We start from the raw sequence: 21617 nt of genomic DNA, 5'->3' as shown, positions 1-21617 counted from the left end.
TTGTCCAAGGACCCCGTAAAAAAATTTTCAACCCACTGGCAATCCTCAAAAGTGGTGACGTAAGTGTCCAATACCTTCCTTTCATGTTCATATAGGGGCAGCATGAGCCGTATGACAGATTCGGCAGCAGAAAAATAAAATACAATCTCCAGCCAAGAGCCAACACTTCACCTTTTGATTTAATTATTTGTGCGTTGACGCAGTTATTTCTCACGTTGAAAAGGAACTTAAATCTCTAAAAACAAGCTTCGACGATTTTAACGTGCACTTGAAGGCTCTTTGTCTGAGGCTTACGACAACCCCAAGTGTTATGGTTTAGACACTCCTACTTTAAAAGCTTATTGATTTCGCCATGAGTCGGTTTTTCTTTTATTCATCTAACATGGCAGATTCGGTGTGTGCGTGCGTGAGTGCATGCGTGTGAAAATATGTCGACGTTATCACGGGCTCTTGGTGTAACGAAACAAATATATGATAGCTATCTTCTTGCCTTTTTGTTCTCGAAGAAGAGAGACTTTGGAATAAAAGGCTTTACGGACCAACTGTAAGGATAGTCCAGGCGCCGACCGGTTGGAGGCCCTGCGACAAAATTCAAGTCGATGAAGCTAGCTATTTACTCGCTATAAACACCAGCGTTGTAAGATAATTACACCAAATTGAAAGTTGGGCAGGAAATATAGCTTTAGCGTGCTTAAGGAAGTGCTAACTGCGGTAAGGATACATCACGATCGAATTGATGCAAACAAGGCGGCTAGTTGCATCATTATGAAGAAGAGTATTGTCTAAATTATATTTTCCGTTGAACGTTAAGTAACGGCTACAGTACTGATGTTTAGTAAAAGGGTGCAGTTCTGCTCACATGCTCGTTATCAAGGCTACAAATTTATTGTTAAACTTGTGGACGCCTCACAAGCATAGAGATATTAATCTACATAACATAAGTTCCACTTTGTAGTATACATCTTAAGGATGCGTCAGGAAGCTGGCAGAGCCTAAATCATGGTTAATATGGTTAGACAAGCCAGAACAGTGAACTAGGCTGCTTGCTACATAGCAGGTAATATTGTTGCGAAGATATGATTGCTGGCGGTTAAGTGCAACATTACTAACTGATCAGCTGGAGAGTAAGTGTGGCCAGACGCACCTGGGTGGAAAACTTTACCCACACTGACAGTGTGGTATCCGTTTTCTTTGAAGTACTGCGGAATGGTCGTGAAGTTGCCCACTGTCCTGCGCCAGTAGTGGCCGTGGTTGTCGTAGACGCGAAGCATGTCTGGCCGACGGCTTGTCAGCAAGGATGTTCTGCTTGGTCCGCAGAGGGCTTGCTAGGGCAGTAAAATGCGCGGGAAATGTCGTGAGTCTAGGCGTATTTAAAGGCGAAGTACTTATGGATTACAAAACTCATAACCAATAAGCCCTACTGCGAACTGCGGCATATTCGTTCTACCAATTCTTGAAGATATGCACTTGCGTGAAAAAGACATGGATAATAAAATACATGGGGCAATATAATGTCATCAAAAATGTAGCATGTGTAAATGGACATAAACCCAGTTTACCTGTGCGTGAGCATTTGTGAAAAGCAAGCCATCTTGTGCCAAGCTGTCGATTGAGGGCGTCTGCGCCAGGTCATCCCCATAGCAACCAAGGGTTGGCCTTAAGTCGTCAGCGATTATCAGGAGGACATTGGGTTTGAGTTCTGCAATAGAAAATAATGTTTACTATACAAGCCATAGACTTTATCGAGGTGGTATGATTTCCTGCCACGGAAAAATAGTGGCATAAAAGATATAAACGTGGTATTCTAGCACCAAAGCATAAAAATAAAATTAGGAAGAAAAATTATAGGGGAAATTTAAGCTCCGCCTTTGGGTATGACGCGATATCGCTAATGAATGCATGTCCAGCAATTTCAGAGAAAAATATAGAAAATTGCAAAAATGCGAGATACATTTATGGTAATATTGAAGGTAATGCTCCATTCTTTTGTTATGTAGCAAAATCTTTCTTTTAAAGTGTTGCCATCAGTCGCATCGAACAGTTGACACTGCAATAAAAAAAAAACCAATGGGGAACGCTTTTGACGATAGCAAAGATGTTAATAGAAAAAAAAATTCAAGATTGCCGTCAGATGATCTGCGGATATATTGACTGTTATTATGAAATCTTACATTACATGAAAAAACTGTGTTCGTGAATGGTTTCCCACTCAAAAATGCTTTTGTCCAGAATTGCTGGGTATGGATGCCCATATATGTAGAATTGGCAATTCTCTCCTTTACATCCATAGGTCGCTGAAAGTCATCATACCACTCCTGGTGCAGCCGTTCAGCGATTAAGCAATGCGCTACTGCCCCGCGATGGCAGTTGCTGACAGATGTAAGGCTTAAGAGACTGAGGTTGCTCTTCGTGAGCAACCTCTCGCTACCAAACATAAATTTAACTTTCATCTGCTTAGGTGGGCAGTTTACTCACCATCCGATGGGTAGCTTTCTGTGACGTCAGCAGGCTATGTGACCTAAGTGACTCGCTTGCCACTAGGTGCCCCATCTCGGTTGCTTACCTGAGGATTTTTCGCTCACGACACCGCCGATGAAGACGGCGCTGGGTTATCCGCTTTACGGGACCCTTCAGACTATCGCGTTAAAAATTACGTTCATGTAAAGGAGCAGTACATGCAGTCTTTGTGGGTGGTCAGTATTACGATTTCATTGCAGCAAATAAGTCTGAAATCAGTTCAGCGAGATCTACCACGCTGACGCTTGTTTTTTTTTGTGAGAAGAAAACATAATGGACGGTCTTTTCACAACCGCTGATGTTTAGATTGAATAATTAATGTGCAAAGTGATAAGCGAACAGCTTGAATGTTTTGGCATCGATTGATTAAAAGCGTTGAAATGGGGCAAATTTTGCACATGGAAAATGGGAACAGTACTGGAGTGGCGCGTTTTAGCATTTGGAGTGGTAGTTATGATGTTGTATGCTGCAAAACGTCACAAAATACGACTGCTTCCAAGGAAAGTTTCAATAGGCACGAAATAATTAAACATTGCGCAAGGTTACAGACGAGGTCATTGTTTATGTTTTACGGTGGCTTCCTAGCTGTATCAGTGTTGATTGTGTTTGGAAGAGAGTAAGTAGCACATGTGTATCTCTAACACCCCTACGCCACTGCCAAGGCTAATCGCAATACTGTTATGTGCTTGTCCCACCTTCTGGCACAACCTAGCGGGACGCGGAAAAAAACGTGCGTATCCAAGCCAACAAAGTCCGTCATTGCTCCAGACTAAGGTCATGTGAAGCACGGAACCGCAAATATTACTCGTTTACACTGGAAACAATAACAAATTTTCTTTCCGCATTATAGGGCCGTCGCATTCGGCGCACACTGTACGCGTGCAAGGGTACACTGAGAAGCAAACCTACAATGTACACTCTAAACACAAATACGCCTATATGGGAGTCAAAAGAGAGCAAGGTTTCCTCTACCGCACTTGCTTTTATAGAATGGCATGTGCCTGTGAACAGCGTGATTACAGGATGGCAGGGAATAATTCGGCAGCATTTTATATATATATATATATTATATATATATATATATATATATATATATATAAATATATATATATATATATATATATATATATATATATATATATATATATATATATATATAATATATATATATATATATATATATATATATATATATATATATATATATATATATATATATATATATATATATATATATATATATATATATATATATATATATATATATATATATATATATATATATATATATATTTATATCCTGGAACACTCATATTGAACTGATCACTGCCAAAGCCTTAAAAAAAACTTGGTCTTCTTAAACGCCGACTACACCTAGGCAACCAGGACACAAAACTGAATGCATTCAACATGCTAATCAGGCCTGCGATCGAATACGCGTCAGTGATCTGGAACCCTCATCATACCTATCTTATTAACATGTTGGAATCCATACAAAATAAGGCTGCTCGATTCATCCTTTCCCGTTACTCTAGATACCAAAGTGTAACAGCACTGAAAACATCGCTCCATCTCCCGCCTCTGGTCATGCGCAGAAAATTCAGCCGCTTATCTTTTTTCCACACTCTTTACCACAGCAACACACCATTTTCAAGTTCACATCTTCTCCCGGCACCGCACACATCGGCTCGTGTAGACCATATCAAGAAGACTAAACCCATTTTCGCCCGGACAGAACGATACAAGTACTCACCTTTGGTCCTGGCTATTGAAGAGTGGAATTCGCTTCCGTCTAGCATTGCGAATATCACTGGAACATCGTCATTTCAAACGGCTCTTTGGTCATACTTAGAAAATTCCAATGTAGAATGATGTGCGTTTCTAGTTTTGTGCGTTTTGTTTGCTTCAGTGTGTGCGTGTCGGCCCAAACGTTCCTCGAAATGTTAGATGCCATCCTTTGTAACTTCTGAAGGTGTAATTTTTGTTATTTTGATTTGTGGGATTTGTTACATGTGCATTTTTCCAAGCATCTGTTCATAGCCACTTTTTCCTATTATCTTGTACCCTACTTCTTAACTTGTTTATTTCTGTGTTCAGCCGTTTATGTTTTGTGTTGTATATTTAAGTTTTCCTTGATGAATCCCCCCCTATGTAATGCCCGCATTGGGCCTTTAGGGTATTGAAATAAATATGTATATATATATATATATATATATATATATATATATATATATATATATATATATATATATATATATATATATATATATATATATATATATATATATATATATATATATATATATATATATATATATATATATAGCTGTGAAAACGTGAGGTACTTGACTGCTTAAAATAATATACATCGAAGTATACGCTTCATTTCGATCGGTCCTCCGATCGAAACGTCGAGTCAAATAAAAATGTTTCCTTAAATGAAGCGTATATTTCGATGTATATATATATATATATATATATATATATATATATATATATATATATGGTCGAGGGTGGCGCTGGTGAACACTCTCAAGGCTCGCTTACACCCAGTAAACATAAATTCCCACGAGAGCAGCAGATTGGACAGCCGTCGCCGTAGCTCAGTTGGTAAGAGCACCGGACGCGATATTCGGAGGTCGTGGGTTCGGATCCCACCGGCGGCATGGTTGTTTTTTCTGCTGCTTTATAAGTAATTTTCTTTAAGCGATTTATTAATCTAAGTATTATTATCCCACTGATAAGCATAACACATTAAAAAAAAAATTAACGTTCCCCTATGCACCTTGGTTTCGGTGACTGTTGGCTCCCTTCATAAATTTGTCAAACGGGCCCCTCATTTCCTTTAACTTGTCTGCGTATATATATATATATATATATATATATATATATATATATATATATATATATATATATATATATATATATATATATATATATATATATATATATATATATATATATATATATTTCCAAATTTGCGTTCCGTTTTGCCCCAATCTCGCATGCTATACAACTATCATATTCGTGCAAAATCGCTTACGTTTAGAGTTTGATGACGCAGTGACCGACGCAGAAAATTTCGGCAATGAGAGGACCGCACACAGAATCACTAAACGTGCTGAGTTCATAGCAGCAGCACTTCTCCAGACGCCTTTCTCGTCTTCAGCAGTAAGGAAGAGCAGACCTGAAATTAAAATATATTAGTTTTTTATACAGAAACGGAGCATTGACCAAAAACACTCCTAATTGCAATACTACGACCAAAAGTGATGATTCTTGGTTGGCCTCTCAAGCTCTCAAGAATACATTGTTGTGGGTTCTAGACGTTTGGCACAATAATTATATTGGAAGCATTTCTTACTTTGCATACACTGATGCCAGTAAATTTAGAAAAATGGCCGCATAATTTTGAAAACCGGAGTGCATTATGACGTCACGTTTCACAACTAGACGTGACGATGTAAATCCAAGGTGATCCTTTCAGTTCTCCGTATAGGCGGAAAAAGATCATTATTTTCATGTTATAACGTACCCCGTACTAAATAAAAGGAAAAAAATTATGGCCTTGTTTCTTGCTTTCTCTATTGCGCGTAATGACTGCAGCATTAAATTTAAATATTCCATAAACATTATTGTCACACCTTCTATGTTCATAAAAGTGGTAGCTAATATCGCTCTTAATATATGTACTTGCTGTTTTGATTCACTCATTAAAATTGTTCTATGAAAAGCAAGACTGACAGAAAAAAATAATATCTGCTGCTGTTCTATATCAAGAAAGAGTCGACAAAGCGGACTCAAAGGAATTAAATGAAATTGTTTAAGGGCGCCTGTGCGAAAACAAAAGTATAAAATAGGAATTTTCTCTCCGCAGAGCAATACGGCGAGATCTGATGGGCGCCACATTGAAAGCATCCGGATTTATTTTAGCAGCATTGGGGTTCTTAACGTGCAGCGGCGGCTCTGGAGACGACAGCTCTCGATCAGCCGCAAAATTACATGACCGCTGAGCAGCCACGGGGTTTGAGCAGAGAATAGGAAGAGTTAAGTTCATGCGCATATTCCTTACTATATAGTGTATCGCATGACTCATATGAAGAGGTGACACCGTTATTGGCTTCAGTGCTTACATGACAGAACAGTGAGTTCCGCTCATGATCCATGCATGCCGTTACTGCTACCGGTCAAGGTGCAATATCGCCTTTCTTCTGCCTGTCATAAATTTGGAGCCAGCGAGTCCGAAACTGTGGCCATGAAAAAAAATAAAGAAGTTTATGTTTCTGTGATGTGCCTTAAAAGGTGCGCTTTGGCGTCTGGCTGCTGATTCCAAGGTCACAGGTTCGATCCACGACTTCAAACCCCATAGTTCGCATTTCTATGACTGACAGTTCAAAAATGGTTGCTTTGTCCGGTTTAGTTTGAAACGTTTATGGCTGCACGATACCTGCGTAGTGTGAGAACTATATGCAAAAGCGGCGAATATACTGCATGAACCGCAGATGTTTCCATTTACACACTACACGTAGCTCACCCCAGGAAAAATATATTTCACTGAACTCACCAGCCGAGAGAAGCGCGAACGGAGCGGCTGCCAATGTCGTTTCTCCGGGCCCAACTGACTCGAGCTCCACGGCCTGGATAAGAACTGATAAAAGGAGTACCAACACGAGCAGGAAGCCACTTTGATTTTCAATATCGCCAGAAAACAGATAACAGATAACAACTGCTGTCCCGAGTGAACCCTTATATTGGAACGGGCCTTGCGAACCCGAAACAAATATAATAAGAGAACACTGATGGACCTCGAATGTAGAAAATGGCGTATAGACGTGAATGGGTTTCTCAATGAGAGAGAAAGTTTTTATTATTATTCATGCTTACTTCATGCTGCAGCTGATGTAGAGCGTTGAATTAGTTTTACCTCATATCAGCGCGCATGTGCTGTTACAGCATTGGATGCGCAGAGGGGCGTCAGCGCAATCCAGAAGGCTTCACCTGTAGCAGATAATGCTCTGCTCAGAAATCTTCCGCAGCTTTCTCTCTGTGTGACCTAATCAGTACTTATTCGGGCTCGATCGCGTCAGCCGTGAGCGACAGCCAACGTTTATATGCCTCTTATATATCTTGCGTCATCCACGCATCATTTCTTCTCAAACAATAAGGACCAGCGCATTTCTGCAGTTGCATAAGCATTGTGAAGACCGGTGGCTGATTTCTTCGTGCCTCAAAACCGACACCTATCTTCTCATTGCATTGTCGTGGCAACTGAAGTGTATTGTCTTATCCAACTCGTTGCAGTCTTCTATCATGTACCAGGCTTGAAATTAGGTTTCGACATCCATTCATTCTGAGGAAATTTCGCAAATCGGCTGAGTTCACCAAAGACGAGGACAGGGCAAATGCCCAAGTTTTTTTCTCATGCAATTACTTTTGTGATCTTGTTGGAAATCTGATCATATTTCACTTTGATGGCAGTACAGCCCTAGCACAAGTCCCGAAAACGAAAGCGAATTCAATTACAGCGGCCCTCAATGGCCGAACGGTTACTTGAGTCTGGAAGCTTGTTCATTGAACCACATTCTCTTGTCGGCTTAAATGGAAGAGATTTGTGCCTGCCGATGATAGCTGCAGTGAACAGACAGCACTTAACGCCCCTCTCTTACTTGTGTCGTACACGTGCAATTTTCTGCGGAAGGATAAAGATTACCAGATTTACACGGTGAAACGTGTTCTGAAAATTGGAGGAAATATCTTCCCTTCACTGCGAACACCATGTATCAGCTTATCTCGCCGTGATCACTCACGTGAATTGCCTTATGCCTTTGGTGCAGGACCCGTCGAACTTTCTTAACATAAAGTGGTACTTGTAGCAATGAACATACGCACATGACGACATATAAACTTTTCAGGTATGGACGTCTAAAGAGTTCGTAACAAATGAAGTCCACATGTTTCACCTTATAACTTCTTAATGATTTTAAAATAAAATTTAGACATAGAAAACAAAATAGTTTCCTTGTGCTAAAATACATTTCGAACGCGGTTAAAAAAAGTCACCGTTACACCTAATTAGTATTTTTGATGGTAATGAGGAACCATTACAAGCTGTCGATTCCTTTACCGGAAGTTACGGCACCTCCGCTCTGGTGACGTCACATCTAGCGAACGGGGACTACCTGGTCTGTTGGCGTCACTTCCCCTCAATAAATGGGAGTTATCCGCTGTCGTAATGACACTTCCCGACAGCCAATGAGCGAATTTTATGACCGATAAATTTTTGAATGGAAGGTTGAAAGATAGAAGTGTCTTCTTTGAAACGGGGTGGTCAGTTGCCACCACGCTTGGCTTCAACAGACTTACCCCACACTGCACATGTGTCATCTTCTTCGTTAAATTTCTTTTTGTAGCTGCACGTTCTAAGGTGCCCAATCAAGCTGCAAAGAGTATGGCACTACCTCTTGAGTTATCAGAAAACGAATTCCTTCTTGATCTCTTTTTCCAGCTAAAATATAGTTCTACACTCTGCTTCTCTTCCATTGAGTTAATCCAGCTTTTACCTTCTCCATTTTTTACCTATAGTGTAAAGCTGCTTAATTCTTCCTCCTTGTGTCCTGTATTTTTATTGGTTAGTTTCCTAGTTCTTTTCCGCCATTGTGAGTCAACCCCCTTTCTTGTATAAGTATTTCACCTTAGCTGGTCACCTGTTATCGTCCAATTTCCTGAGGCGTTCTTCATATAATATTTCAATTCGAGCTTTCAATGCTTCAAACGAAATGATGCTCAGCTCATATCCCCCTGTATTGCCTCATTTCGGCTTTTGTTTTGGGCGCCTAGGGCGAATCTTCCAACAGTTCCCTTATTTATTTTCGATTCTTGAGAAAACAGCGCGCTGTTTCGCTAAAAATCATGCACCAACAGGCCCGGCTGATTTTCGTGACTATTTCTTACCCCGACTGAACTTCTGCCATCAGGCACAAACAGCATTTCCGGAAGGAAGTTATGACACCACTAATCCTTTTTAAATACCTCTCCGTACTTCATTGTTATTGTACCCCTATAAACCCCTATTTTTCATTATCCCGGCATCTCTTCGCCTTTTTGCCCTGACAGTCTGTTCGTGCTTTTCTATCTATATCTATCCTTCGTTTAGCCATACCCCAGGATATTTGTTTTCTGCTACTCTGGATATCTCACGGTCTTATATTGTAAACATCTTATCAGTGGAATCGTGTATTATCATCGGACCTAGGGACAGAATTTTCCTGCTTGTGCCAGATAGCCGCCACGTTCTCTTCGTCCCTCCGATAGCCCATCGACCAGGCGCGGACCCCACCGGTTTCCGGTCTGATCCAGCAATCCACTCTTTCCCCATTACACGGAACAAGGGCCCAGCGTGAACGCCCCTGGAACTCTGACGCGGTGACCTGCTGCGACCAGTTCTGCGTCACCGGAACGCGGACTGCGAGCCGTCAGCTCCGAGGAAGTACTGACGAGACACGCACCTGCTATCCTCGCCCAATGCCTCGCCTTCGCCTCAAGGTGAAGGCGATGCGACGCAGCACGCCAACATGGCCCCTTCCTCCAACATCACGAGCGTTCGTTTGTCGGACTTGGCTTCAGGCTTATCATTAGGAATAATTGGCTAGATTTCCTTAAGTTGATTTGTTCACCGCGTCCCCGTGCGTTCCTAGCGATGTGTGGTTTGCATAAAATGTTTTGTCCGGTGTCTGAATCACTTTTCTCCCCTTTCCGCTGTATATCATATGTTTGCACTGCACCCTGTTCGTTTTATATTTTGGTGATTGCTTGCCAGTGGTGGCGCTGAAATGCATTTTCTTGTGAACTGTATTGCCCTCCCTGCTTGATCTTCAATGGCTGCAGTATGTTTTAAACAATTAAAAAAAATAAATAAACCGTCTGGTCTGTCTCTTCTGCTTATAGCGCGCATACACGTAGGATGACCAGCAACTACGTCGTAATGTGCCAATTCCTACTACGGCTGCAAGTAAGTTTTCTGCGGTTTAGTTATGGCAGTCAAGAAGAGGACAAGCAAGCCGTAGGAATGAAATCTTGCATACAGTATTCGCCGTCGTCTATGTGGTGCATATTTATTCACTCTCTGCTTATCTGTTGAGCAAAAATAACGCCTCTTTGAGTGATATTTACAAGTCAACACGGATAAAAGGCTTCGCTTGAACGTTTGCTTAATGCGTATTTTTTTGCTTAATGCCTTGTAAATTCAGTGCTCTATACTCTGGCGATTAGGCTACATTACTCTTTTCGCAGAAAAGCCAATGAATCGTTTCTTTCGCACATGTATTAAATTACATAATTATACGAGACTGTCTGCCCTTGTGTAACCATTTGATTGACTAATATAGGGCCCTGGAACTAAGCAGAAGGAATACTGAAGTCCCACCCGATGAGCACCAGCACCTCCGTATGACATAAGCAAATGGTCTCAGACAACAAAAGACGGTTGCGCTACGGACCAATGTTGTAGCAGCCGCACACAGCCCGGAACGGTCACGCAAACTCGTCCCCTCGACCATCGGGGTCCACACAACGACGTCACGCGCCCGCTTCGTGTTTGCCCGGCACGCGAGGCGGATCTCCACGAGGCGCATATCTGCTGAGTACGTGTTTCGGGGATCGCCGTCGTCACGGAATATTTTCAGGATGTACCCTAGGTGGTTTTATGCAGGAAGCTTCGAAGCGCATTTTTCATATACACCCTGTTTATTTTATTCTACTTTTTTACAAGGCATAAATTCTGAAAAAAATAAAAACGTGTGTTCTTAATTTTGTTGACACGTTTGATTTGCTTCGCGTGCTTACTGTGCCGCCTGTGCCGTACAAGTTGGAGGCGAATGGCAATGAGGGGATCCGCCACTAGCTTAAAGCTACGGATTCTGCAAACTGCATGAAATATGGATACTGTGAAAAAGAGCAGATGGAAGATCCGAATGAAAACGATCTTATTTTCCATGTATACGTGCTTCACAAGACCTTCCTTAATAAATAGACGGAAATACTTGGCAAATTTCATTGATGCGGAAAGATTGGTCCTTACCATGACCTGTTAAAAAAGGTGATAAATTTAGTACACCGCAACCAATTTTCCGTAATGTAGCAGTAGCCTATCTGAGTTTACCACTTGGTCTTCTTTCCCCTAGTGAGTGTCACCTCTAATAGCATCGAGGCTCGTGTTTGAAGCTTTTACCTTGAACTGGCTCTAATGATGGCAGCTTGTTGACGCAGCCGTCGTCACACCACTGAGGTTCGAATGCTTTTACGGTAGGCTGCGCAAATGCAAACGTGAGCTGTCGCGTGAATTTCTACAATAATGGTGTCCTTCCGCTTGTCTCTTTTTTTTCATTCCTCCTTATTTTTGACAACAGCTATTAATTGATTGGCGAATATAAAAAGCAGCGAAAGTTTAAAAAGGCCGCTGACAAAGCTGGAGGGCTGTGGTGCAAGTTGCGGTCCAATAATACAGCGCCAATTTCTCCTCACCTGAACGTGAGATTTTGTTTTCTTAGTACTTATCTTACTAACGGAAAGTGGGATTGTGAAAAAAAAGAAATGAGTTGATTTATGGATGCCGTAGTTTGTGAGGATAGGCAGGCCATAGCTGGCGTAGGAGAGAGTTAATTGACCTTACAGTGGAACAAGGCTTTGTGCTGCAGTGGATGCTGCTGTGGTCATGGTCAGAATGACCTGCCTGCGAATTCAGCATTACCGGTTATCTCACGCTTGAAAGACGAGAAGTAAAAATTTCAAAATCAGGAACAGGTATAATGTTGCGCGTGCGAAACGATCCATAGGTGTGTGTGGAAACAGTTCTCTAACATTTTCTCGGTGATCTATGCTCTCGGATGACTGACAGTTCAGTCGTGGAAGGTCTGTTGCATGCTTTTGGGAGTAGACCATAAACCTTAACTTCCAGAAGATGAATGAAGTGTTGAAGTTTGTATGTTGCGTGTGAGAGGATTCGCAGCCTGACCATTCCGTTGTTTCTCACATACTGAATTCCGTTCAAGTTTCAGTGGTGTTGCGGCGACCATCTACACAATTCATTTAGGTGTGCTGCGAACATTGCGAACAAGGCATCAAGTAATTAAAAAGAAACAGCGAAAGCTGTCGTAGGGACACCATGCATACAGATGCCAAACGTCGCCCCGTATTCTCGTTGCTATTCAACCACTGGTGTAGAACATCTCCCTAGAGGATGTTGCTGGCATCCTTGAACTCATGCCTGCCCTGATAACATGTCCACTAGAGGCAATTGTAGAGAGCATCTATCATCGTGGAAATGTATAGAGGACTGCCAGCGGCACCACTTCATAACGGCTGTCATGGCAGAAGGCTCGGATGTCTTGTTCAGTTTGTTCTCGCTTTGGCTCTTCTTTGGGTAGCGGCGGTCTCTGGTAACAACTACTCGCCGTCATCTCCGAGTCGTCCAAGGCAACAATGCTGATTATCGTTTATTGGCAGTTGCAGAGCTTCATTATTGCTTGCTACTTTTCGCATCTGCTTCGGCAGAAAATTCTCGACGTCCTGTCCGCGGCAAGGTAGAATTGCTAAATCTGTCAAATTTGTGTCATGAGCTCTGTCCATGAGCATCAACGCTGGAGGTTTAACCCTCTTGTCCCGGGTGCTCTGGTATCCTTCCCACAGTAGGGGTGCGCAAAACTCATCCTCTCGGAGTTAGCGGTTGCGTTGGGGATGCCTGTTCTGTGCCAAGAAGCCAGGTAGCCAGGTAGCTGTGGCCTGCGTTCATCGAGATTCTGAACGTACAATACGACGGCCGGTCTTTTCCACTTGAAGACAAAGGGCCTACGGTTGGAAACTTGAGACTTGCAGATTCGGCATTTTTGGTCAACGTGTTCGCTGCCCTTCTCTTGCAGAAATTTCTTGAGGTGTTGGCGTCTACACCCGTCGACACGTTTGCTCCAGAACCACTTTGAACCTGCCTTGTCGTGGGAGGTCTAAAGTGTGACTATAGAAGCACCTATTTGACTCTAGATGGTTTCACTGTACTGTGTCAGGCGTCCATGAACTCAGTTGTCACCGTTGACGCTGTCGCTGTCTAAACAGCACGCCACTTTAGAACTGCTACTGGCATCTCTCTCTAGCTGCTCTTTGGTCGGGTACTTAGCCACCTAAATGCCTCTGAGCACTCTCGAGTGGCACGTTCTCTTCCACTTCTAGATTATTGGCAAATTGCGAATGGGTTCCTGTCAAACCAGGAAAGCCGTCGTCGTTTGACCTAAACAGGTAATCTGTAGATTAAGCATTTCGGTTCACCGACTCAGCAATGGTCATCCTTGGGGTTGTGTCCGAAGGAGTAGTCGACAGGAGCTTTCAGCTTTTGAGAGCTTCTTGCGTGTCTTTCACACCTTGCGGACCTCGCTTTGATGCGGTTGCATTTTTTGGGAGGTCTTCAGCTCTGCCAGACGATCCATTGGGAATGCTGACTTGATGTCAGTAACTCAAGTCAATGTGCGGGAGGCATCTTCTTGTGACGAAAACGGATTGATGAGACTGGCAACCTAACTATTGAGGAGAGGTCTGTTTGTGGGCTCTTAGCCCTCAATCTTTCCTTCGCGGCAGATTTCCTGTCGAGTCACTATAATGTTGGATCCAAGCTTTTCTTTCTCGTAAGTTATCAGAAGTTCTGGCGACCGGCACGATTTGCTTTGGCAGATGACACCTGCGAAACTGACAGGACAAACCTGGGAATGTCTCCGGCGTCAGTGCACCCATGCTTGCAGAATATTCTGCTGTTTTAGAGCGTCGTCGAGCTGTAGGCAAAAGTACTATTTCCGAAGGGTGGTGACCCTGTGCACATCTCGTTGCTACTACTATACACAAAGCCGCCGCCTGAGCGGTACGTCAATTACTTGCTGAAATTCATGGTGTCTATGCACAGTTAACTCTATAAGACCGTCATATTGCCCAGTTCGGAGGCCTTCGGAGAACGCTGGTGCCTGAACCTGGGTCAAGCAACAAAGCGAGAGCTTTGCGGAACTCTAGAGGTGTCCAGGGGCTGGGTTTGCGCGCCTGCAGGTTATGTGGCCAGCGCTCCCCGGCCAGTCGGGGAGGCGGTAGTAAGGACAGCTGATGAGAAAGCTGCGTGGCGAGACGAACGTGGGTCATCAGAAAACTGACCTTGCGGTCGTAGTTCAATGCGGATGCCATCTCAACGTTGAACTCGCCATCGTGGACGCTGGTGAGGGCCAATTCATTTAATTTCGTGAGGTTGCGGTGCATCCCCAAGGCAAGGTCCATGTGCACCTGGAGGTCGACGATGGCTTTGGACAGATACTTCAGGACGTTTCTAGAGAGGCCACGGCCTTTGTGCTAAGTCATGGTATAAAAGACAATGTAGAACTATGAGAGACGCAACGAGCCTTCTGGTTGGTTGGCTGGCCTAAAAAAAAAGATGGCATATTGCGACTACGGGGGAGTGGCCAAGACACAGGCGGTGAATTACTGGAAACAGGAGCGTTTAGAAGGGGAAATAGAGTAGCAATGGCATACATGCTGACAGATTGCACGACGCAACGACAGGGATCCTGTTAACTCGGAGATGGAAGACAGGACAATGGCTTTGTGTGCATATTCGTATACAACGCATGTAACGTTTCAGTATTGCACTGGCTGAGAGCGGGAACAGAGAGGAGAAAAATTCAGAATGGGAGTCGCTGCATTTCTTGAAGGAAATTTTGCACGGCAGAGAGCGCACTCCTGTTGCTTCGTCCAAGCAAAGAAGTGCCAATAGAGGGAACAACCGCAGAGGACACATGCAGACCCAACTCAATCGTAAAACGGAATTCGTAATAAGCACCTCCTCACTAGCTTTTGCCGCTTCTGGAAGCCAGCTAGATTGATCTTGATGATGTCCTCCGGCTTATGCAACATACCCACGGATACACACGCACTCATGGACAAGAACCGGAGTGTTTGGATGATTTTGTGCCTTAGACTAGAATTTGTAAAAAAAAATGAAATAAAAGAAGAGAAAAGAAGAAGCAGTGAATTTATCCCGTGCACTTTTCCGCTAGATCGAGACAAGGCGGCACACGTCCTCATATTTTTCACCACTTTCTAAGAAACAAAAGGGCTGAACAAGAAGCCCTTTTTGCCGTAAGACAACCATGAGCCGATTGTTACCCCGAGAAAAAAAAACTTTGGAGTGTTCGATCAATCCATAAACTTTGTCCTTCTGTCTTATCTAGAGCGTCATCGAAGACAAATTCGTTATCCGCGACCATTGATTCAATAGCGGCGCTGCTTTATGTCATTCAGTGCTTCTTGCTCCCAGGCTCAATTCATGGCTCCTACCAACTTGCATTCCTTGATTTTCTCTAGGGCTTTCAGACAACCTAAACAGCAAGAAAACAAAAGGAAAGTTTCAGCGCAGGTGCACAATGCTTATTATTGCTACTTAGAGCACTGTAAGAGCTCCGGAACGTCGTGTTCTGCCATGTGTATATCACAAACTGTAAGAATAAATTTTCCAAGACATGAGCCACAATATCGTGTTTAAAATTTTAACAAATTCCGGAAAATTAGGCATTGCAACAAATTCATTTTTCATGAAAATTTCTCTATGTGGGTACCATCATGATTTCTAATAATGGTGGCATGGAGGAGTTTGTCTATTGTCTAGTAGCGCACGAAAGAGCACTAAGGGAGTTTGTTTACTTGGAGCCGACATATTCTGGTAAATTAGGCATTGCAGCAAATTTATCTTTCAGAAAAGTTTCTCTATTTGTGTATCATCATCAATTCCAATAATGGTGACATGGAGGAGTTTGTCTACTGTCTAGAAAAGCACGAAAGAACTGTAAGGCATTTTGTTTACTTGGAGCCAACATAAAGATTCCACATGTCGCTAAGTTGTCGACCTAACCAGTTTTCATGTTGAAAGGTAAGAAGAGAAGGAATAACCAAATGGTGTGCTTTGCGCCGCATTGAATTTTCTCTCACCCCTACTTACCCTCATTCGATATGTCTTCTTTTCCACAGCTGGCACTTTACACAAGGATGCGCCGCTTGTTGAAGTGTTTTGTCGCCTCCTTCTTTGCAACAATAATGCACGCTGGTGACCCACCAAAACTTTCGATCAAAAACGGAGATGTCCAAGGCTGCACTAAACAAGTGCTGGGGAAGACGATCGAGATTTACCAAGGCATACCATTCGCTCGCCCTCCTGTCGGCAATCTTCGATTTAAGGATCCTGTTCCAGCCGATCCATGGACCGGCATCTACAACGCCACCGAACCCAAAACTGCTTGTACTCAAAAGGTCTTCCACGGAGATTTTGCACCTTATGTCAACCTGTCCGAAGACTGCCTCTACATCAACGTGTGGACGCCAGCCAGATCGCAGCCACTGAGGGCAGTTTTGGTGTGGATATACGGGGGCGGCTTCTCTCTCGGCTCGGCTTACCAGCACTGGTACGACGGCTCTGCGCTAGCTGCACTGTACGACGTCGTTGTGGTCACCTTCAATTACCGCCTCAATATCTTCGGTTTCCTTAACTCCGCTGTAACGGAAGTACAAGGAAACATGGGGCTCATGGACCAGAACTTGGCTCTACGATGGGTTCAGGACAACATTAAATCGTTTGGTGGTGACCCTTCTGCAGTTACATTGTTCGGTGAGAGTGCCGGATCGTTCAGCGTTAGCGCCCATATTCTGTCTCCCCTGAGCAGGGGCTTATTTCGCAGGGCAGTTCTAACGAGTGGAGCTTACGACACTGATGGCCTCCTAGATTCAACCTCTGGCAGCTTGACCAAGGGCAACAAAGTTGCCGGGCTTGTCGGTTGCGCTTCTGCTCACAAAAACCTCTCCTCCCACCCCAAGGAAGTGCTTAAGTGTCTCCGTTCGAAGCCGGCTGATGAACTTTGCGAGGCCACTTATAATGTCTCGGCGCACAAATCTGTCAGCTTCATCCCTTCTTATCCAAATGCTTTCATGCCCAAGCGTCCCACAGTGGCAATAAAAAAGGGCGAGTTCTCAAATGTGGACGTCATGCTTGGAGTCACTGCCAATGAGGGTAACTTCATTATTATGTGCTTTCCTGACAGCCGCATTCAGACTGAGGACCTTGATGGCATTAGCGAAGACGAACTGCGAAACGTTCTGCGCTCTGTAGCGCTTGCATGGCTTCCGGATAAGCTCGCGCCGACACTGCAAAGGTACGTGAACGATACCACAAAAGCCGATAAGCGACAATTAAGAGAATTGCACACTGAATTTGTAGGAGACGCCCAGTTCATCTGCCCCAGCAAGTTTTTCGCAGAAGACTACTCCAAGCGGGGTAACTCGGTCTATTTTTCAGTATTCGCTCACAGGTCGGATAAGTCTCCGTTTCCGAAGTGGAGTGGGGTGCCGCACACGGCCGAAATTGTCTTCTACTTTGGAATTCCAATGTTAAATCCGGAACGCTTCACCAACAAGGATAAGAAGTTCAGCAAAATAATGATGAAAGCTTTCACAAGCTTCGCCAAAACCGGGCAAGTATTTTTTAACCTTGTTGAGGCTACTCTTGTCTGAAAGCCTTGGAAGCTGGTTAGTTTGTGTACAGGAAAGAAATGTGCGTAATGACACTTTTCAAAAACGCAGCGCCAAATATTCCTATTTAAGTAGTAAAAACTCGAGACCATTGCTCGTGGATACTTATACGTTACGATATTTAACGTAGGCCGGCACTATACATAAGACTCTAAGGCTTAGGTTCTCACTTCCTTGCAATATCAGCGCTATTCTTATAACGACCATTTGAGAGTTCATCCAGCAGTGTTCGCTCCCACAAGTTTTTGAAATGCTTTTGTTTTAGAGCACTCATGGACTGTTAAGGCTGCCGAAACAGAGTGATTGATGTCAGCCGCGGTTAACGTTTTTAATAGTAAAGATTTCGTGACAAAGGATCCTTCACTGCAGTCGGATTATCGAGTAGGTCATAATGTGGAAAAGTAGTTTTTCTACGCGGGCTCAGAAGATTCAAGTGATAGAGAAAGGCGCTAACTGATAATGGGCTTTGAAGTATCGAAGCACTAGTCCGGACTTGCAGACACGGCGCACCTGAAGAGTCAAGAATAAAATCGCGTTCTTGGTTCTTGCCTGTTTTATAATCTGCCTACAGCTTTCATGTTTAACTATAGCAGCGCTGAATGTAGACGCGAAATTACTAAAACCTGTGGTGTAAGCACGACAATTGACATAAAATGAGCACAATTTAGCTATTTTCACGACGGCAACAAAATTGAACGGTGGCGTTTCCCGCCATTGCAGTGCTGAAGGCAGGAAGAGGACGCCTTTTGTTTCAGACGCATCATCCGGCTGTTTAGTATTGAGAAAAGAAGTAGCAGCATCGCCACTGACTCTTTAAGTCGCTTGATGCGCATATGTCTCGGTTTATCATTTTCATGCGGCCTCTGTGTTTGTGCATCCCAATATTGTCCATACTCTCGTCGCATCACAATAAACTTTGGTACGAATACGCTGTACTATACGCAGAGGGCAGCATTATTGTTTTGGTTTAAATTGATAGTTGCGGCTGGGATTAACGCTTGTTAAAAGATTGTAGTCTCATCATAAAGAGACGACATCCTAAACAGTAGTCATTTTTTAAAATCAGATCTTTTACACAATGCGCACCTTTTCTCACTGCATAAAAAGAACCGTAGTGAGTAAAATGAAACAATTCTCAATGCTCTCGTCTGTATATAGTTACGACAAATAGGCATGCAAAAACATCAGGGTATATTTCAAATGCAAGACTTTCCAGAATGACCAAGCAGGACAGGCGATAACTAACTGATTATAAAAAAAAACTTGAGAAAGCCTTTCTAATCTGAAATATTTAGCCGCCTAGCACAAATGTTAAGAAAACAGTTTTGCTCTGGAGCATGTCCCGTTAACACCGATAAAACTTCGGGGTACGTGTGTTTTGCATTTCGCCTCCATCAAAGTCTTTTTGACATTGAGCCAATACGGCGGGTATACAGAAAAGAAGCGAGAAAATTACAGGTGATCCATTCGCAAACAGCAGAATATGAAGGTGTGTCACTCATATATGAGAAGCTTAGTGAGAAGTGGCCTTGCCTGTACCCTTAGCAACAACCAGAAGAGTAATCCAGACATGATGCAGGATTAAAGAATTCCATGACTAGAGTTATGCAGCATGGGTTCGCAGTTTCATTAATTGTCATAATCGTGTTTTTACTTCCTTCTTGTCGTTTAAGTTATCTTTAATGACATATGAAACCGTGTCCTAAATGTTTTGCTTCCAGAAAGCCGGTCATCGATGGAGTTGATTGGCCAGTCTACAAGAGCAGGGACCCCGTTGCGCTATGGCTACAACCAGGCAATTATTCTTTGCATCGAAATATTGGTCACAAGAACTGTGACTTCTGGAGAAAACATTTGATTTCAATGCTTGAATGATGCTACGAACCCAGTCGCTTTGAGGAAAAAAAATAAAAATGCTTCAGATGGATCTCGCATACCCCATATACCAGGTGTTTCAGGGAGGACTAAATAAATTAAAAAAATAGGCTTTTTTAGGTAAAAATATTGCTTCTGCGGAACAGTATTACCAGTGTTGGCGGACACCGGAAAACAGCTGAATCCTCTTAAGTAGGAAGCTGGTTAACTGATTTCTTATAATCGATATTTTAACTGTCACAGGCAGCTTGTTGCAATTAGAGATTTGTAGCCGGTTGTTAGTTAAAACCATGTCAGCTTTTAGAATTTAAGGAGCGCGGTTATCCTCAGCGCTGTCGACAAACAAATTCGGGCAACATCATGCCAAAATACATGCGCTTTTGAAAAGCACGAGGGCAAAGACACCTTTCCAGTGCACGTAACTAGTCAACAAGCCCAAATTTGTATATTCACAGCGCCAAGGATATTATAGTTTTCAAAATTGGCAAAACTGATTTGGCTATTACTACCGACCGGCTAAAGATCTCTAATTGCATCTAGGTGCCTAACTCTAATTGTTAAAGAGATAATTATTAAAAATTAGTTAACCAGCTTGCTACTTAAGATGATTCACAGGTTTTCTGGTGTCCGCCAATACTTGTAATACTATGCTGAAAAAGCCATATTTTTACCACAAAAACCTATTTTTAAGAAATACTTAAAGTTTTGCCTGAAACACCTGGCATATGCTCAGCAACTACGGACACGAAGGCGCCGACGATACTGTTCCCGCTTCGTTTTTAGTGATTTTCAACTAAGACGTAAGCACGCAGAAAATCTATTACACGTCTATGCGCTTGTGCCGCGTCTTTCCATCTCTGATGAAGAATAGAGATTTTAATGAGAAAGATTTTAAACGCAGGGGTAGCGAAGCTGACTAACGGAATTGCAAGCTTTGCCCACCGACTGTTATAATGGTTCTCAGTGTCAATAACAGACTTCAGGCTCTTCGTCGCGTCAGCCAGCGTTACCCGTATACCGGGTGTTACAGCGAATGCTTTCAAAAATTCGTAAAAACAGGGAAAGATACAGCGCGGGGGGAACAAGATGCAGTCTGCATCATTTCGCTATGTCACACCAACCGACCCGAAGCGTCAGGTTAGCGAAAAATGCGGAGTTAGTAATGGGAAAAAAACTGTTCAAGGATAAGCCGTCAATTTTGGTGTATATCAGTTAAATAAAAAAAATCTTTATTATGAGATAACAAAGGAAAAATAAGTCCTTAAATTTTGAATTAGCTCAATCTGGCAGTTAGTGCCAGTGGAGATTCTAAGCCATGGACAGACGATGACATATTAGTTTCTGTAGAGAAGAACAGACAATTCTCTAAAGATATGCAGAGCGAAGAAAACTGGTGCTTTCTCCCGCAGGAAATCGAAACTGAGCTTGTTTGTGGCTACGAATTGGCAGTTGGCACTAACCACTAGACTTAATCATTTGATGCCCGAAAGCTTACCAGGAAGAAGGAACTGATCCGGTGGTTGAGAGCCTAGCAAAATAATCTATTTCCGGTGCATGTACGCCTAGAAAAATAAAGACAGAAAAAGAAATCGCATCATAATCCACGACTGGGAGCTGAACCCCCGGCGCCGCGA

General features: G+C 43.0%; 2 protein-coding genes across 2 annotated transcripts in view; one reads left to right on the top strand and one right to left on the bottom strand.

Moving 5' to 3' along the window:
* Window positions 1-7165, bottom strand: part of Ids (iduronate 2-sulfatase) — a 17310-nt gene extending 10145 nt beyond the window's left edge. Inside the window, exons 1-5 of the mRNA XM_077662330.1 lie at window positions 7082-7165; window positions 5561-5704; window positions 1560-1699; window positions 1145-1325; window positions 491-579 (exon numbers count right to left, since the gene is read on the bottom strand). Coding sequence (XP_077518456.1) covers window positions 491-579; window positions 1145-1325; window positions 1560-1699; window positions 5561-5648 — 498 coding nt within the window. The 5' untranslated portion in view covers window positions 5649-5704; window positions 7082-7165. The remainder of the gene's footprint in view (window positions 1-490; window positions 580-1144; window positions 1326-1559; window positions 1700-5560; window positions 5705-7081) is intronic.
* Window positions 7166-16575: 9410 nt separating this feature from the next.
* LOC144130461 (cholinesterase-like) lies at window positions 16576-19991 on the top strand. Its single transcript, XM_077664382.1, has 2 exons — window positions 16576-18054; window positions 19834-19991. Exons 1-2 carry the CDS (start codon window positions 16576-16578, stop codon window positions 19981-19983), a joined length of 1629 nt encoding a protein of 542 aa, XP_077520508.1. The 3' UTR covers window positions 19984-19991.
* The last annotated feature ends 1626 nt before the right edge of the window (window positions 19992-21617 follow it).

This window comes from Amblyomma americanum, chromosome 4 (assembly GCF_052857255.1).
Source record: "Amblyomma americanum isolate KBUSLIRL-KWMA chromosome 4, ASM5285725v1, whole genome shotgun sequence".
Classification (NCBI taxonomy): domain Eukaryota; kingdom Metazoa; phylum Arthropoda; class Arachnida; order Ixodida; family Ixodidae; genus Amblyomma; species Amblyomma americanum.
This window is presented reverse-complemented; position numbering and strand designations above follow the sequence as displayed.